At 40.5% G+C, this 17,196-nt stretch overlaps 1 protein-coding gene across 2 annotated transcripts in view; it reads right to left on the bottom strand.

Moving 5' to 3' along the window:
• Positions 1-348: 348 nt before the first annotated feature.
• ARFGEF2 (ADP ribosylation factor guanine nucleotide exchange factor 2) overlaps positions 349-17,196 on the bottom strand; it is a 66,067-nt gene continuing 49,219 nt past the window's right edge. For both annotated transcript variants that reach the window (XM_029070293.2, XM_029070294.2), the window contains exons 28-39: positions 16,954-17,114; positions 15,600-15,730; positions 15,341-15,470; positions 14,236-14,371; positions 12,468-12,606; positions 12,304-12,358; positions 11,136-11,250; positions 9,839-9,969; positions 9,388-9,556; positions 8,607-8,745; positions 5,913-6,030; positions 349-4,348 (exon numbers count right to left, since the gene is read on the bottom strand). In XM_029070293.2, the coding sequence (XP_028926126.1) occupies positions 4,172-4,348; positions 5,913-6,030; positions 8,607-8,745; positions 9,388-9,556; positions 9,839-9,969; positions 11,136-11,250; positions 12,304-12,358; positions 12,468-12,606; positions 14,236-14,371; positions 15,341-15,470; positions 15,600-15,730; positions 16,954-17,114 (1,601 nt within the window). In that variant the 3' untranslated portion in view covers positions 349-4,171. The remainder of the gene's footprint in view (positions 4,349-5,912; positions 6,031-8,606; positions 8,746-9,387; positions 9,557-9,838; positions 9,970-11,135; positions 11,251-12,303; positions 12,359-12,467; positions 12,607-14,235; positions 14,372-15,340; positions 15,471-15,599; positions 15,731-16,953; positions 17,115-17,196) is intronic.

Raw genomic sequence — 17,196 nt, 5'->3', positions numbered from 1 at the left:
TAAAATACAAGTTAGTCAGGTTGGACACAGTCCCTGTCCCACATGGGGCTCACAGTCTTAATCTCCATATTAAAGATGAGGTTATTGAGGCAGAGAGAAGTTAAGTGACTTGCCCAAGGTCACACAGAAGACATATTGGCAGAGCCAGGATTAGAACCCAGGGCCTGACTCCCAGGCCTGTGCTCTATCCATCAGGCCATGCTGCTTCTTTGTGATAGGCTCTATTAGTAAAAATGATCCATACTGTATAAATTATACTTAGATTCAGGATTTGTTCTGAATATGGTTGAGGAACAGTGGCCTCAAAATCACCTTAAAAGTTTAATTACTACATTGAAAACAGACAGATTCACTTTTAAAACTTTATTGATTTAACACCCGATTAAAGCATGGAATATTTTAACAGTATTATACATTATATTTTTACATATAAAACTTTACATAACGTTTCATATTATATAATTCTGCTCATTCTTTCAAAAATGTTTACATCCATTGGGTAAGGAATGCTTTTCATTAAATTATCACTATTAAATGCACTTAATATGTAGATCATTAAATCAAAATTGCAATTAATATTTAGCATTTTAAGTAAACATACATTTTACACAAAGTGTACTGGATGCAAAGATGCTGAGAAAAATTAAGACTTTTTTAGAGAACATTTGAAGAAACTACACCTCAGTGTAAATTTTGACCAAGATAGCCATATTCATTCTTGGAAAGCATTTGGCTTACTTTTTTGCTTCAAAGGTTTTTTAAATTCCTCTAGGTTTTAGTCGTACTTAAATCATGCTTCCAACTGTATCCGCTTGTATGATCACAACGACAAGTAAGCCCAATTAACCCCCTTCCTGCATTTACTCCCTGGTATAGATTGCGTACTTTGGGAGGGATATTAATTACTTCAAGTCGCCAAGGAACTTTGTAGGCAGCAATGCATTAAACACTGTGCAAACACCATGAAATTATTTTAAAATTAGAGGTGTCAGTATCCTCTGGAATACCTCAGAGTATTCTAGGTGGTACAGCTACTTTTTAACTAGGCTCTTGACAAAGCAAGAACTCCAAAGAACCCGGCAAATCAGGCAGGAGAGAAGCCGCTTTTTTCTGTTGCCTCCAAATTTGCCAGGATCCCAGCACAAAGCTGTCTTCCAGTTTATTAAACACGAGCTTCACAGAGCTGGCAGGGGAGGCAGAAACATGGGTTACTGCTGCTTAGCTGCCTTGGCTACGACTCCACAAAATAATCCACTTTGAGAGAGAAGACAGGATGTGGTGTCTGTGTATTCACTTTAGGTAAAACCTTGGGACTTCAGCGGTTCAGATTCTAAGAGAGTTGAAACTATCTGCACTAAGCGATTCCCTAGTGCTAATGCTCTTCCCGAAGTACCTAGTGCACACCATTAAGGGAGGACATTTGGGCACTGGGAGGAATGGGTTTCCAAGTGAAAAGGGCCAGGTACTTTTAGGTTACCACTTCCAACTACGTGAGTTTAGCAGCAGTACGCATGAGGTCAGAAATAAAGGTTTTAATGAGATAAAAGAGGAACCTGTTGCATAAACTTGTTTTCATCTGTTTTCAAAGACTGCCTGCAACACGGGGAGATGGAATTTGTCCAAATGATTTCAGCTAGAAACTTGAAAAATTGACATTCTTAGGTTTATTACGATGCCTCTTGTGATAGAGAGATAAGGCCATTTGAAAAGATTCTTCCTCTTCTCCAAAGTTTTACTAAAAGTGGCAAAACAAACATCTACCATAGATGCTCACATACCAAATTACTTACTTGAAGAATGGCATAGAACATTATATCACTTTTGAGGAAATAGCCTATGAAAAATAATAAGTACTGTGTTCAAGGACTCCCTACTGAAGACTAAATTGAATTTTATTATTCCAGCACAATAGAAAAAAATCAGATGATTTTACACTCAATTCTAAGATATTACTAACAGAATTATTTTTTTATATAAATTATTGTTCAGAAAAAGTAATTTTAAAAAAATTCACTGAAAAAATGATTTTTAAATATACCTGCAGATCTGTCACATACTTTCTAATACAACAAGAAATAGTTAAAGAGAAATTTTTGACAGGGATTGTCTTAAATTAGTTTAGTGCATCTTCAGTAGAATCAATGCCCCACGAGGGGAAAAATATCCAAATGGAATAATTGTACTGAAGAAAGGTGCATTTTATGAAACTTATATTAACATTTTTATTTAAATGTAATTGACTTATTGTAGTTAAAACTACAGCACCGGAGTATGCCATTTTTATCAAGCTTCATGTTGCAGTCACAATTTTCAAGTCAAATGAGTTACATAATATAAGATTTCTCATACTTTATGGTAAAATATTGCATTATACTTCTATCCAATTTTATATTCTCCTAACAAATAACTTAAAAAGCCCACACCACAAATGTTGTCATTTCTTTGGTAGAGAAATTAAATCTTGAACAAAAACAAAACCCTAAAAATTGAGAACTGCTGCTCAAAACACAAAATTTCAATGCTTAAAACAAGACCAGAACTCATAATACTTTTAAAAGCCAAAACCACAGGTAAGCTTTTCTTTCCTTTAATACAACACAAATGAAAAAATCCAAGCCAAATGATTCTATAATTTTGGTTTTCCCAAAAGGAAATTTTCAAAGCACTCTAAGTTTAAGAAAGCCAATTTATAGGATAAAGAAAAAGTCTAGAATCCAAATATTTTAATCTTGAACAGGCACCCTTTTTGAGAGTCCTCAAGTGCTTCTCAGAACAAGGTAGAGAAGGGTACAGAATGCACCAAATATCTTCCCTTATCTCTCATCCCAGGAGAGTTCAAGTCTACCACTTTCCCCACTATGGAATCATTGGACTTTAGTGTTGAGGACTTTAGGTCATCTCAGGATATGCATCCCAGTTACGAAGACTAAATTTGGTTATACTGCAGCTGAAAGTTACTCTACAATCAGAGGAATTATTAGTGTGGAAAAAAATCACAGCTTTTCTAAAGCACGTCATCAGTATTAACGCAATAGTCGAGTGTTGTAATCTGATTATCTCCTGTGATCACCCTTGATCTAAACTGGTGACGTTCTGTATGTTAAAATTTAAAGCCTTTTAAATGTAGACATCTGGTGCGCCACTCCCTGAACGACCCTCTTCTTCTGAAAGATGCTTACAACAGGGTACTGCGAAGCTGTGACATTAATGGTCAGCTCCCTTTCAGTTCTGTAGTAAAAATAAAAATGCCTTGATATGTATTATTCAAATATAAATGACCCCCGGCTAATTAGACACTTTCATTACTACTTCATATATTCTATTTAAAGAGGGGATAAGGTTGAACAACACATAGAGATTTTGCTTATAATTTTGTTTCATCCTTACCCACCTACACATAATTCAGAAAGCAACCTGAATGACTCTATACATCGTTCCCTCAAGCTGCTTAATATGGAGGGAGCCAAAAAAACTTTAGTAACATCTCTAATTCAGTCATCAGTTTAATTCATTTTAATGTCCTCAACACAACTATACTGTCAGTAAAATCTGACCGCACAATGCTTCTCCCTTCCCCATCTCCTCAAATTGGTCTAACTCTAGCCAATTCGCAATAAAAAGATCCCAACTGTTCTAACCTGTATACATTCAAAGAACAAAAGCAAAAACTCCAGTCTAATCTTTAGGTGGTTGTTAGCCCGTACAATCACATTTTATTAACATACTTTCTAACGTCACAAATCTATACAACTCTATTCAGCATTTCCAAGGACAGAAATTTCCTCTGTGGAATCATTTACAACCAAATATAGGAATTAGCCGAAAGATGACAAAACTGGTGATGACAGATACGGCGAGACTCTCAGCAAAATGGAATGAGAACACAAAGAGGGGTGAAACTAAGATACTCCAGATCTGCCGAGATAACTCGGTTTGCAACAGATTAAATGAAAATATCACACAAAAAAAAGTAGCTACCGTTACAGAGAGATCTTTGTGGGCTAGGGTAGAGTTTAACACTTATCTAGCTAGGTTTTGAAATGCAAAATGCTGCTTCCTTGTTGTTCGGTAAAGCACCGATGGACCTTTCTCCCCCTCATGAATTGTTCAATAAAGGATGAGATGCCTAAAGCTTTTGTGAATAAGCAGAAATAACTGCTCTTTCTTGGGGCTACCACGCTGGCGACTGGGTCCCCGTCGTCTGTAGCGGCTCTTCCGGAATCCATATTTTAAACACAACCCCTATTCGTAAGAAGAATTTCCGTAGGACGGCTCGAAGCTCAGGAATCAGGTCAAACTGCATGATTTCACATAGGTAGGGGTAGTATGTTGAAGCGTGTGCCTTAAACTTGAGGAGAGAACAAAACAATGACAGAAGACATAAAATTAGATACATAACCTCTCACTTACCGCGAACACGGGTGGCAATTGCTACTTTTTATTCTTTGCTTATATGGCATACTAACTCTATAGATTATAGCAGTCCTTTGAATTCAAAGATGACACTACTGAAGGTGAGATTTTATCGGCGGGCTTGGCTGAGCCCATCCCTTCAGCACTGTGTCCACATTAGACTGCTCACTCTTTCATTCAATTGTATGTATTGAACGCTTACTCTGTGTGCAGAGCACGGTACTAGGGGCTTGGGAGAGTTCAACACCACAATGAAGGGACACATTCCCTGCTGACAACAAGCTGAGAGTCTGCATCCACACTGTTACATCTGCTATCCACGGTGCTTTGTGCTGTCTTTTCTTCTCTCTCAGTGTCTTGATCCTCCCGAAGCCCCTTCCTTCCTTCTGTGCCTTCTCCCAACTACCCACTTGGATGCCACATCCTCTCTAGTCTGTATGATCGTTATGGGCAGGGAATGTGTCTGCTAATTCTGTTGTCTTGTCCCCTCCCCAGTGCTCAGTACGGTGCTCTGCACACAATAAGCACTCAATAAATACCACTGACTGACTTACTGATTGGCCAAGACCCTAGTTTGTTGCTTCAGTGTCTGCTGGTGGTGATTCTTCAGAAGCTGAACTCTCTTCTTGGGCAGTTCCCCATAACCAGGTCTGAGGTAACTGTCGCAGACTCTGCCCCTTCCAGCGAGCCAGACCTCCTGCCATGTGGGCAGGGGAGGAGGAGATAGGGGCCCGGGCTTGGGCTTGTTCCCCCTCATCCTGACCCAGCGGCAGCTCCTTCCAGTCCTACTTGTCGGCAGCCATCGTGGCCTAATGTAAAGAGCATTGGGCTGGGAGTGTGTGACCTTGAACAAGTTATTTCTCTGTGCCTCACTTTCCTCAACTGTAAAATGGGGATGAAATACCTGTTCTCCCTCTTATTTTTGATTGTGAGCCCCAGGCGGGACAAGGACTGTGAGCAACCTAATCATGCTGTACCTACCCAGAGCTTAGAAGAGTGGCACAAAGTAAGCACTTAAATACCATTAATAATAGTGAAAGAAGACAGAGTACTCTAGGGCCTGGAACAGTATGGCAGTTGGGAAAAGGATGAGGGGGGTGGAATTTTTCACTCTTTACCTCTCCCTACCCCTCTAACACTGTTAGGTTAAATCACCCCACAGCTATTCGGAAAGCCCTGCCCCAAACTGCATTCTTACCTGGGATCACTTGCAATAAGGATCCTTTTTAAATACCCTCATTGTAGTGGCAGTAAGAAACATGCAAATTAAATAGCAATTGCATTTACAGTTCAGACATTTCAAGGGAAATGTCTCAACAGGCAGAGCTGGGGCTAGAACCCACGTTCCCCAATTCCCAGAGTCAAGCTCTTTCCACTGAAGCGACAGCAGGGCTACATAACAATGAGATGTAGGTTGAGCTTAATGAAATGCAACACTTATGCCAAGAGCAAGTCACAGTGTACAGAACTGGGTTCAACAAAGAGTTTCACTCCTTTACCTTTTCGTCATTTATTTTTAGAGTTTTTGTTAGAAGAAGCAACAGAAGATTGGTCCAGGCTTCCCGGTGGCTTTCTGAATTCACGGTGATAAAATATGCAAGGGCTTCACTACACACACTGAAAAAAACAGAGTAGGAGCAGTGTCTATTAGTTTCATTAGTGATGGTTAACAATAGCAAAGACTCAATATAATGCCCAGAATGCAGACAGAAATTTAGGGAAACCATTTTCTTTTCCTTATTGGTTAAGCACTTACTGTCAGGCACTGTACTAAGCACTAGGGTAGATATGAACTAATCAGGTTAGTCACAGTCCATGTCCCATGTGGGGGTCAGAGTCTTAATCCCCATTTTACAGATGTGTTAACAGACACAGGGAAATGAAGTGATTTGCCCAAGGTCACAGAGACAAGTGGCGGAGCTGGGATTAGAACCCAGGTCCTCAGATTCCCCACTCCACGCTCTTTCCGCTAGACCACGTTGCTTCTCTATAGTGGAATTCACTAATACCACTCCCTTCGGGAGAAGAGAAGAAATAAAACCAGAAATTGCTGGTTCCCATTACAGAATGGATGCTCCCTATATATCTTCTGTCACAGACAAGGCTGTAGGAATGAGAAAGTGCTGTGAAGGAATGTTACTAACTTGGGTTAACTTCTCAAGGAATCAGGAACTAGAAAAACCCCAACAACACATTTAAGCATGAAAACACAAGAGCAGCGTGGCCTCGTGGAACGAGCATGGGCCTGGGAGTCAGGGGACCTGATTAATTCCACCATCTGCCTGCTGGTTCAATTTAGGAAAGTCACTTAACTACTCTGTGCCTTAGTTCCCTCAGCTGCAGGATGGGGATTCAATAGCTGTTCTCCCTCCTACTTAGCCTGGGGACACCCATACAGGACAAGAACTGTGTCTGTTCTGATTAACTTGCATCTACCCCAGTGCTTAGAACACAGAGAAAATGCTTAAATATCATTATTCTATTACCAAATGGGGTTAATCAATCAATCGTATTTGAGTGCTTACTGCGTGCAGAGCACTGAATTAAGTGCTTGGGAAAATACGATAAAACAGAGTTGGCAGACCCGTTCCCGGCCCGCAATGCGTTTACGGTCTAGAAGGAAAAATGTAAACAGTCCGTCGAGTCAGAGTCAAACCGGCAATCTAAGGATCGCTGATGGTGGAATCTTTGGTATTTTCAAGGTGGGTTTAGACAACTGCCTTTATGGAATGGTTCAAGGCAGTCTTGCCCCAAATTAGGGGACTATGGGCTTTATCACCACACAGAGCAATGCTGTAATGGATGTGATGGAGTTAGGCAATTACACAGTCAGCAAGCCCCTGGGGGCATAGCTAAAATGGTAAGGGTGGAGGGTGGAGGACATACTCCTGACTGCACAAGTTTTGCCCACTCCCTCTTCCAAGGGGGGCAGTCAGGTGCTAAAATGGAAAAAGTGGAGGGGGCGGGGAGGCATCTAGACACAAGGGAAGGAAATGCAAGAACACTGCGATGAATCAATGGTATTTATTGAGCGTTTACTTGCCCAGGCACTTAGAACACAGAGAAAACAGCTAAATATCATTATTATTACATTCCCTAATAGGGTTAATCAATCAATAAATCATATTTGAGAGTTTACTGTGTGCAGAGCACTGAATTAAGTGCTTGGGAGAGTTCAATATAACAGAGTTGGAAGACCCATTCGCTGCCTGCAATGAGCACTGCTCTGCTGTCCCACCGTCAAACCCCAGCACTGAGTGCTGCTGCTCAAATGGGAGGCGGTGTTTAACTGGAGAACCCAGGGGGTGCCCAGTGTGGGCGGTGTCAGGGACATTAAAACGCATCGGCACAGCCTGTCTTCATCTACGGCTCCTTTCGGTCCTATGGTTTTTGGAAGAAGTCTGGCAAGATGACGCAAGCCAAGGCTTGGGAGTATTTCAGCAGGGGAGGTATCACATTGCCAGAAAAAGAACTCCACTCCTCCTGCCAGATGTCAGTGGATAGACTGCCCAGTCCAAGATGACTTTTTCCCTGGCATTTAAATCCACCTTCAATATTTTTCCTTATTCCCCTTCTTCAAACATAACATGTTCGCTCCACCACCTAAGTACCCAACCCCAATTTTTAAGGAGGAAATACATGATTTTTTTTTTTTTTTGGTACTGCAAATTATAAGCAGTGACAGCTGCTGGAGCCAGGGAAAAAAGGAGGAGCAGAAGGGTGAGGCCTGGATAACACAGCAGGAGCAGGGGAGGGTGCAAGCTAATTCATTGAGTGTCTAAATGTGTGTAGCACTTGGGAGAGTGCAATAAAAGGAAGAGATGCAAACCCAAATATCATCTTACTTTCTTCTTCCTTTTCCCCCCAATTTCCTCTTCCCCCACCCCTTATTGCTAGGCTTAATTCTTATATGACTAGATTGGAGCCCTACTAGGAGCTAGGCCATAAGACCATTGTGGACATGGGGCGTGTCTATCAACTTTATTGTACTGTACTCAAGTGCCTGGTACCCTCCTCTGCAAATAGTAAGAGCTCAAAAAATACTAATGAGTGACATGATCTGCATAATAGCCCCACCCCCACTTTAACGATATAAAAATTCTGCACAAAAAATGAGGCAGTTACATAAGTAAACAGGGTACTATTGAGGTGACGAATCCCTGAGCACTTCAGAGCCAAAAAATCCATCTTACATTAAAAGTCGCTGCTGTATCTCCTCCCAGGAATCTCTGCGGTTTTCATCAACGTACATTCGGAACAGAATTCTTAAACAGCATGCCAGACTGCTGGTCTCTTGTTTTAAAAGATTAGGTTTGGACTTGCCCTTGAATCCTAGAAATTAAATGTGATATTTGAAGGAATACACCTTAAGAACAATATTTAAATGTATTATCTTGTGGGAATGGAAAAAGTAATGAGATGGATTTCTGGAGGCGTTATGAAAGTCTATTCTTTGTATACATTTTTGTTCTGGGAAAAATTTTTAAGAAGATTCACTTGGTAACAATATAAAAATTCCAAGAGACAAGAAATGAATTTTCTTCACCTCAAAAACAAGAACCTTATCTTTTCTCTGAACTTCAAATGCTCTTAGTCACAAGGTTAGTTCCATTTCATAAGCAAATGAAAAGTCTGATCAAATGGTCAGTTTAAATGCAAATCAACTTTTAAATTCAGTTTTTTCAAGCTCCTTACACTTCCGGCTTCTGCTCCTGCAAGTTTTGAATCGTGACCACAGCTTAGAAATATAAATCTTGGCTAAGAATGATTTCATTGAATACAATTTTCATGTATGATTCATTTCTCTAATGCTCTCTCACACTATTACTTTGTCTTTTTGGACCAAAAAAAACCCACCACTTAAATTCAGAGAACCAAGCGAAATATTTTTTCATTATCATTTTTTAATGCCTGGAGGAGGGAGTCGCTTGGCTTTTTCCATGTATCAACAATCAACCTTCCACATTTGCTTACCTGCTCTCCACAGGACAGTTCGTTGTTCATAATTTGAGTTAAAGGCTTTTGAGAATGAATGAGACTCCTGCAAACAATCCAGTAATTTAAAGAGGTGCTTTGAGGACATATGCTTATACATTCCTTGGGCTTCACTGTCTATGTGGATATCAGCATCCAATGTATCTTTCTAGGATGAAAACAGGACTCGTTATAGGAAGGAAACAGCTATTGGAAACTACTGCCAAGTAAACACACTAAATGCTTTACTTGCCCCTGATGGCATTAATTCCTTAGGACAAACCTAGCATCATGGAATATGGGGATTTCAACCCCATCTTTGGACTCAGATATTTATAGATACACTAAAAATTAAATGCAGCATTTCCCATGTCCCTGTTTCAAGGTTTTAAGGAGGGGCCGTTGTTGAGTGACGACTTCCTCCTTGGGGGCTGAAAGCTGAGGTGGTTACCTGGGCAGCAGCCATATGTTCTGCATCTTCCTTTTTGCTGGTTGCTGGGTAGAACACGATATTGTCAATGGTCTGGATCAATTCCAGCTGAACCACACATTTGATAAGGAGGCCAGCAAACAGCTTCTGGTCTACAAAGGAACACGAGAAACGCCACGATGGGGGTCGGATCAAACAGTCAATGGCCATTCAGCTGGATATCGTTTTTAAGCTCATTAATTTCACAAGCATTGAATTCAACTTAATATTACTATTTTGAGCTTTTAGGGAAAAAGCGATTAAGTCCAAAGAACCAGTTACAGCATTTGATAGAGAGCCCTTGGAGGTTCTGTGTGGCGGCTGGATTCTCTGCGCATGTGCTCCCCTGTTTCAAAGTCTTAGTGAAGGCACACCTCCTCCTAGAAGTCTTCCCTGACAAAGCTCTCCTTTCCTCACTCCCTTCTCTGTCTCCCCAGCTGGCTCCCTTTATTCATCCCCACTCCCAGACACACAGCACTTTGGGTACATATCTGCAATTTATTTATATTAATGCCTGTCCTCTCCCTACCCCCTCAACACTATCAGCTCCTTGTGAGCTGGAAAAGTATACTGTATTCTCCCAAGCGCTTCATACACTGCTCTGCACACAGTAAGCACTCAGTAAATACGACCGACAGGTTACCGTCTAACATCTCTAATTTTTCTCTCCAGAGAGCCATCCTAAACCTAATGGACGTAAATCTATTTAAATGTTTCTTGAGCCTTTCTCTAAAAAAATCTTTATTTGGCAGGTGACAAACATAGAGAAGTTTTTCCTACTCTTATTTTAAGTACCCCCTACTCTTATTTTACGTATTGCCGTGCCCTTCATTAATTTATAAAGACACTGGATGAAGCAGCAGAGTCACAGCTAAAATGACACTAATTACATTACTTTAAAATATTTCATTTTGAATGCTTATGACTAAAACCATAATTTAAAAACTCTCCAAGCAGATAATCAAGGGAGGGAAGGTAGCATAGCCTACTGGAAAGATCCGGGTTTGTGGCCCATAGCCACCACAGGCCTGCTAGGTGACCTTGAACAAATCACTTGAGCTCTCTGGGACTCAGTTTCTGTACAGTGGGGATATGATCTCTTGGGACAGGGACTCTGACCTAATGACCTTCTATCTACTCCAGCACTTAGGTATTAGTAAGCACTTCGTACATGCCAAAATGATGATGTTTAGCAGGAAGACAATTTATACTGATGGATAACAAATCAATGAAATTGGTAGATTAAAACAACAACAAACCACCCAAAAAACGTTCCTACTTGCATATGGTCTGCCCTTCCAGCTGTCATCAGTGGGGTTAGAAAGTTGGCTTTGCCCTCTTTCAGAAGCATTTTTATCTATACTGCTTAACGACTGGCGATCCAGATCCACATCCTAGAAATGGATCAGAAAGATGTCTTTTGGTGCAATATTTTCACTTAAAGTCCGGTTCTTGTGGCTAGACTCTGTCCCCAGAATATTTTCACTTCAATCTGATTAACTGCTAAATTCACATCTAAGAAAGCTAATATTTCCAATACCCACCCCCCAACACCCCAGTTAAAATTTCAAAACACTACCTACTCCATCCTGAAGATACAGGTCTATATCTTACCATTTAACAATGAGTTTGACCGGTTCCCATTCACAATCACAGATTTTAAGATTACAGTCTGAAACATCTAAAACATATATGGTAGTAAAGACTCAAATTTCTAGAGTTGGGCTGTCGGATGCTTCATTAAACAAAGAAGTTTACCCAAAACTGAATTATGCTATTTGATACTGTGACAATGTCCAGGCTACTAGTATCAGTGGTAGCGAGGCCTGGGAATAAACCAAGCCTGCCTCAGAGCTATCACTTTAACTAATGACTCCCATTTAATATATTGAGGTCCAGGGGCCTAACTTTAGAAGCCCTGAAAATTTAATAAATAATTTCAAAACACGCCATATTTAATTTTCACCCCTCGGGCGTGATGGAATCCAAGATGGTGTCATTTTCTGCTGGAGCCACGAGGGTCACATATGACATTTTATCCTACAATCCCACAATCTTCCAATAAGGGAGGTATGTGGTGTGAAGTGTGGGGTGGGACCATAGTCTGCTTGTCTTATTTTGGGTGGGCTCCCCAAACTCATTTAGAGACCCCGCTTTAAATCACTTCACTCAGAATTAGAACTGATGGTCTTATGGTCCAGAAATTAAAATATCCCCAAAACAAGAACTCAGCATGCTAGGGAATCTTCATGTCTTGAGAAATATTAGTTTTACTCTGAGAGTTTCAAGAATTAGCACAGAGCTCACATTCTGTTTGGGTCCTGTGCTCTTTTTTAAGAGTAGGTTTATTGAAGGGATAATTTTGCCCATCGGGAACGGTCATAGAAAAGAAGCCCATTCTACCATCACCATCTTTAAGAACCACTCCACTCCCCCACCAAATTTACCAAATGTTTTTCTGATGACTCATCTTCCATTCCTGCTGGCCTCCAAGTCAGTAAACTTGAGGGGAAGGAAAAAAAAAAAGGTAATTGGGAAGTACTGAAAGAGAAATCAAATGAAGACAATTTTACACCCGTTCAGGTGACAGACAATAACATGTAACACTTACACATGTGGGATAGTAGTTTTGAAAATATCCAGCATACAGTTGCAAGTCTCATCCCAGACATCAGAACTGAATTTTTCCCCATTTAATATCACCAAGTTTTCTAAACAGTTTGTGCCAGACCGTGCCAGCTGTTCATTATCTGGAAAATAAATGACATCTACCATTAATTCCCTACTGCTTTTTCATTCCATCTGTGGCTCTGGAGTTTCACAGCATGAGAAGGAGAAAGACATCTAACTAGTGGCTGTATCCTATACAAGTTTTGCAGTTGGTGAAATGACGCTGGAGTTAACCGTTCCCTCATATGCCCTTTTATGTTAAAAGAGGTGCAATTATTCAGTATTAATCACTAATGACAGGGCAAGCCAAGCAATTTGCTATTTAAGACATAAATAGTTATGAATAGTTGGTTTGATATACCAATCATATAAACTGAATACTTAATGTGTGCAGAGAATTATGATGAGTACCAAATGAAGGGAGAAAAGGACAGAATTTGGGAAACTACCAAACATGACTGCCTCATTGCAGCAGCAGTCATTTTAAGAATTTCGAATACAAGGTTAGGGGTATCTGTGTGACTATAATCAACGGTAGGCAAAAAAACCCAACATTCCTATCTTATTTGCTATTTCTTAATTTTACTAGGTATGCTGCATAAAATTTAGTGGCATTCTTGGGTCTATGGGGGTGGGGGGGAGGGAAATACGAATAGGTGGGCCACTAGAGAATACTGAAGATTCATAAATATGAACGATGGAAGGCTCGTGATGTCATGTGCCATCATGTGACAATACCCAAGTTTGCACTAGAACATTTCTCGGCGGGTGGGGGGAATCCTTGCCCTCCCTGCCCGCTCATACCATTTTCTCCAGAGCAGTTACATTCCCCTTTCAGGTTCCTGTAAATATAGGCACGGCAATCAATCTAAGGGGTGGAACTCAGTGTCACAAATCGCAGAGCAAGGCTCCGTACTTAAAATATGGGACAAAGGTATCTGATGCTGAATCCACACTACAGAGAGAATAGAACAACTAAAAGACACACCTTCCAGTATAAAGCCGGGTAAATGGTCACCCTCGACACCGGGTCCTATGGTACTATGGGGGCATGCTTCAAGTACCCCCCGGGAATGAGATATATGGAAGAGGAAGCTATGGCCCTTCAAGTCACACACAATCAATGACAAGGATCACTTGTATCAGAAAACTAAAAGGTGCACTCGATTAATAGACACTAAATATTGTCATTTTACGGGGACTCGAGTTATTAAATGGAATGTTAATAGTGAAAAATGCTCATGAGATCATAAACTATGCTAAGTCCATAGAGTAGTAACTTTCTCTGCAATATCTTGATGTTCAAACAAAGGCAGCATTTGTGGGGCACCGTGGAGCATAACTAGCTCTTAGATGCTACCAGAAATGAACATCTTAATTTCAAATCAATCAAGTGCTTACCATGTGCAGAGTACTGTACTAAGCGCTTGAGAAAGTAGATCACCATAGGGTTGGTAGCCCTGTTCCCAGTCCACAAGGAGCTTACATATCTTAAAACTTGAAAACAAGGGCAGTCTATTTGAAGTAAATATTGCTTTTACATGGGCCTTTTTAATAACTCATCCTCATTTACTGTGTGTTCTTGCAAACAAACACTTAAAAATGACATTATAATTAAACATTAAGGCATATTAATATATATTAAATAAGCTAGCGCAGTCATCAAGCTAACATGTAAGAAAAGCATGGCCCAGAAATTTAAAGAGTACCTTGTTTTACACACCAGTGTAACTGTGCAAATACATCAGAAAGAAGAACTTCATTTAAAGCTTCATAAAACTGTGTAAATACATCACAGATTGCATAAAGTGCATGATTGCAAGTTGTAGTCATCCATTCAGATTTCTGCAACAGCACAAATAATTGGGTCAAAACGTGACTCCTAGCCTAAAAAAGAGCTTTATTATGCTTGGAGCTAAGAATACTATACAATATGGATTTTGAAATTAACACGCAAAATGGAGCTTACATTTTTACCATAAGTATTCCTAACAATTTCACATAAAACATTCTGAGGCTCAAATCAGTAGTGACCAGAGAGATGTGAAGTTATTCCTATTTAGTGGACTCTGACATGAGTGGGCCCACTGGAGAGAGTCCCTAGTAAAACAATGACAGAGACCAAGCTCTAAATGGTCATTTATGACTGAATTTTCAAGTCAAAGGATGTGGACACAAGGTTACAGCTTCAGGATTTAAGAACCCTGGAGCATGAGAAGAGAGGAGAAACAGCATGCCTTAGTGGATAGAACACAGGCCTGGGAGTCAGAAGGACCTGGGTTCTAATCCCAGCTCTGCCACTTGCCTGCTGGGTGACCTTGGGCAAGTCATTTCACTTCTCTGGGCCTTGGTTACCTCATCTGTAAAATAGGGATTAAGACTGAGCCCCATGTGGGACACAGACTGGATCTACCTAATACTTAGTACAGTGCCTGGCACATAGTCAGCATTTAACAAACACCATTTAAAAAAAAAAAGAGAGAGAAGAAAACCAGCCAACTGACATTATGCTCAGGAAGAAAGGAGCCTGAGAAGACAAATGAGTCATACTGATTGGGCAGTGACGGTCCCCTATGAGCTTTTAGGGTACAGGTGCAGATGATAAGTGCTTTTGCATTTTAGACCTTGACGTACCTTAATAAAGGTTCCTGATTTATACTGCACCTGCCCAAGGATTCGCTCAATTAACAACTTTACACAGCAATGAAAGTTTCAAATCGGCATTTACCGGACATTAGAAGAAATGCCTCTGACATCCTCTTATTCCCAGATGCATCAGTAAATATTGGATAAATCTTTGAGCCATCAGCCTACCTCTGATTGCTGTTCAGGGAGTTTCATGTTATCAAAAATCCTGAACACGATTCTGAACAGGTCTTGCCACCAATGTTTTTCAAAAGTGTGGCCGTAGCTCTTCATTATCTCAAACATCACAGTGAGTCCTCTGGGGAAAGGAGGAGGAAAGAAAAAGGTTTGTGGGGGAGAGGGGAATGTCAGAGGAAGGTCAGGCTGGGCATGCAATCACAAAATTTTAATAACACAGTGGAGCCATATTGCCTTGGGAAATAATTACCTCGTCCGCACATCTAACTTGCACCTATTAATGATGCAGGAGAGCTCGAATAAGATGGGAAACCAGCCCCGCACCCAAACTCTGTCTCCAGGAGCTACATTCATATCATCGCTTGTGTATTCCTGCAATACCTATAATTAAAAAAAAAAAAATTAGGTCCAAGTCCTTCAAACATATACATTTTTGAGAAATCATATTTCTTTGCTTTCGTTACCATTTCTTAAACCATTTTTCTAGAGAACGGGAATATCGTTTTCAGAATATGGCAAATAATTGTTTTATTCCCAAATGGACTGCTTCTTTTCACCTCGTCCATAAAGCACATGTCCTTTTGTTGCTCAAGTAGAAGCAGGGTGGTCTGATGGAAACAGCTCAGGGCTGGGAATCAGGAGACCTGGGTTCTAATCCCAACTCTGCCATTTGTCTGCTGTGTGACCATGGACATTTCACAACTTCTCTGTGCCTCAGCTTCCTCATCTGTAAAATGAGGATGAAATACCTGTTCTCCCTTCCCTTAGACTATGAGTCCCAAGAGGGACAGGGACTGTGACTGTATTGTATTATACCCATCTAATGCTTTGCACAAAATTAGCTTGTAACAGGTAAAAACAATAAAAATAATGTTTTTTGTTAAGTGCTTCCTATGTGCCAAGCACTGTACCTAGCACTTGGCTATGTACAGCGTGGCGCAGTGGAAAGAGCACGGGCTTTGGAGTCAGGGCTCATGAGTTCGAATCCCAGCTCTGCCACTTGTCAGCTGTGTGACTGTGGGCAAGTCACTTAACTTCTCTGTGCCTCAGTTCCCTCATCTGTAAAATGAGGAATAAGACTGTGAGCCCCACGTGGGACAGACAACCTGATTCCCCTGTGTTTACCCCAGCGCTTAGAACAGTGCTCTGCACATAGTAAGCGCTTAACAAATACCAACATTATTATTATTATTACCATAATTACCCTTAAGTAAAATTTCATCTTGAAAGCTCTTAGTACAGTACAGTGCTTTGCATACAGTAAGCGCTCAATAAATGCATCTGAAGGAATATGGTCTTTTTAGAAAGGTGGAAATTTTAATGAATGAATATTTCATTCACTAGATTTTTTGCTTTTTCAGGGTAGAAAGGCTTCAAGTCACACTGATTCCACAGCTAGGTCCCTTTGGCCTTCAGATTCCCAAAATGACAAACTATGACACTCCTAAATAGATAGGTGGCTTGATTCTACTGGAAAAGGCCTTTTTCTGAACCATCAGATTTCAGTAAGGCTCTGATATCTGTTTATTAGTTACACGTAAGCTATTTAATTCAATACCACTCCCCACCTCCTCAAACAAACAAAATGAAATTAACAGTCATACCCGCGGTCTCTCAGAAACGTATTTCGCACAGTAGCGGATTAACCTGATTGCTTCCATGCTAGTGTCTGGAAAAGCAGCATTACAGGCAAACTCAGATAAACACTTCACAGCATCCTGAAATGAATCTATTGCGGCAGGAAAATGGTGATGGAATATAGTTGCTGTGGAAATAGAAAGCATGACTTTAAGGCAATACCTTTCGGATGGTGGATAAGAACAAAATAATATCATTAAGTTCAAGGG

The sequence above is a fragment of the Ornithorhynchus anatinus genome, chromosome 8 (assembly GCF_004115215.2).
Source record: "Ornithorhynchus anatinus isolate Pmale09 chromosome 8, mOrnAna1.pri.v4, whole genome shotgun sequence".
NCBI classification, from domain to species: Eukaryota; Metazoa; Chordata; class Mammalia; order Monotremata; family Ornithorhynchidae; genus Ornithorhynchus; species Ornithorhynchus anatinus.
This window is presented reverse-complemented; position numbering and strand designations above follow the sequence as displayed.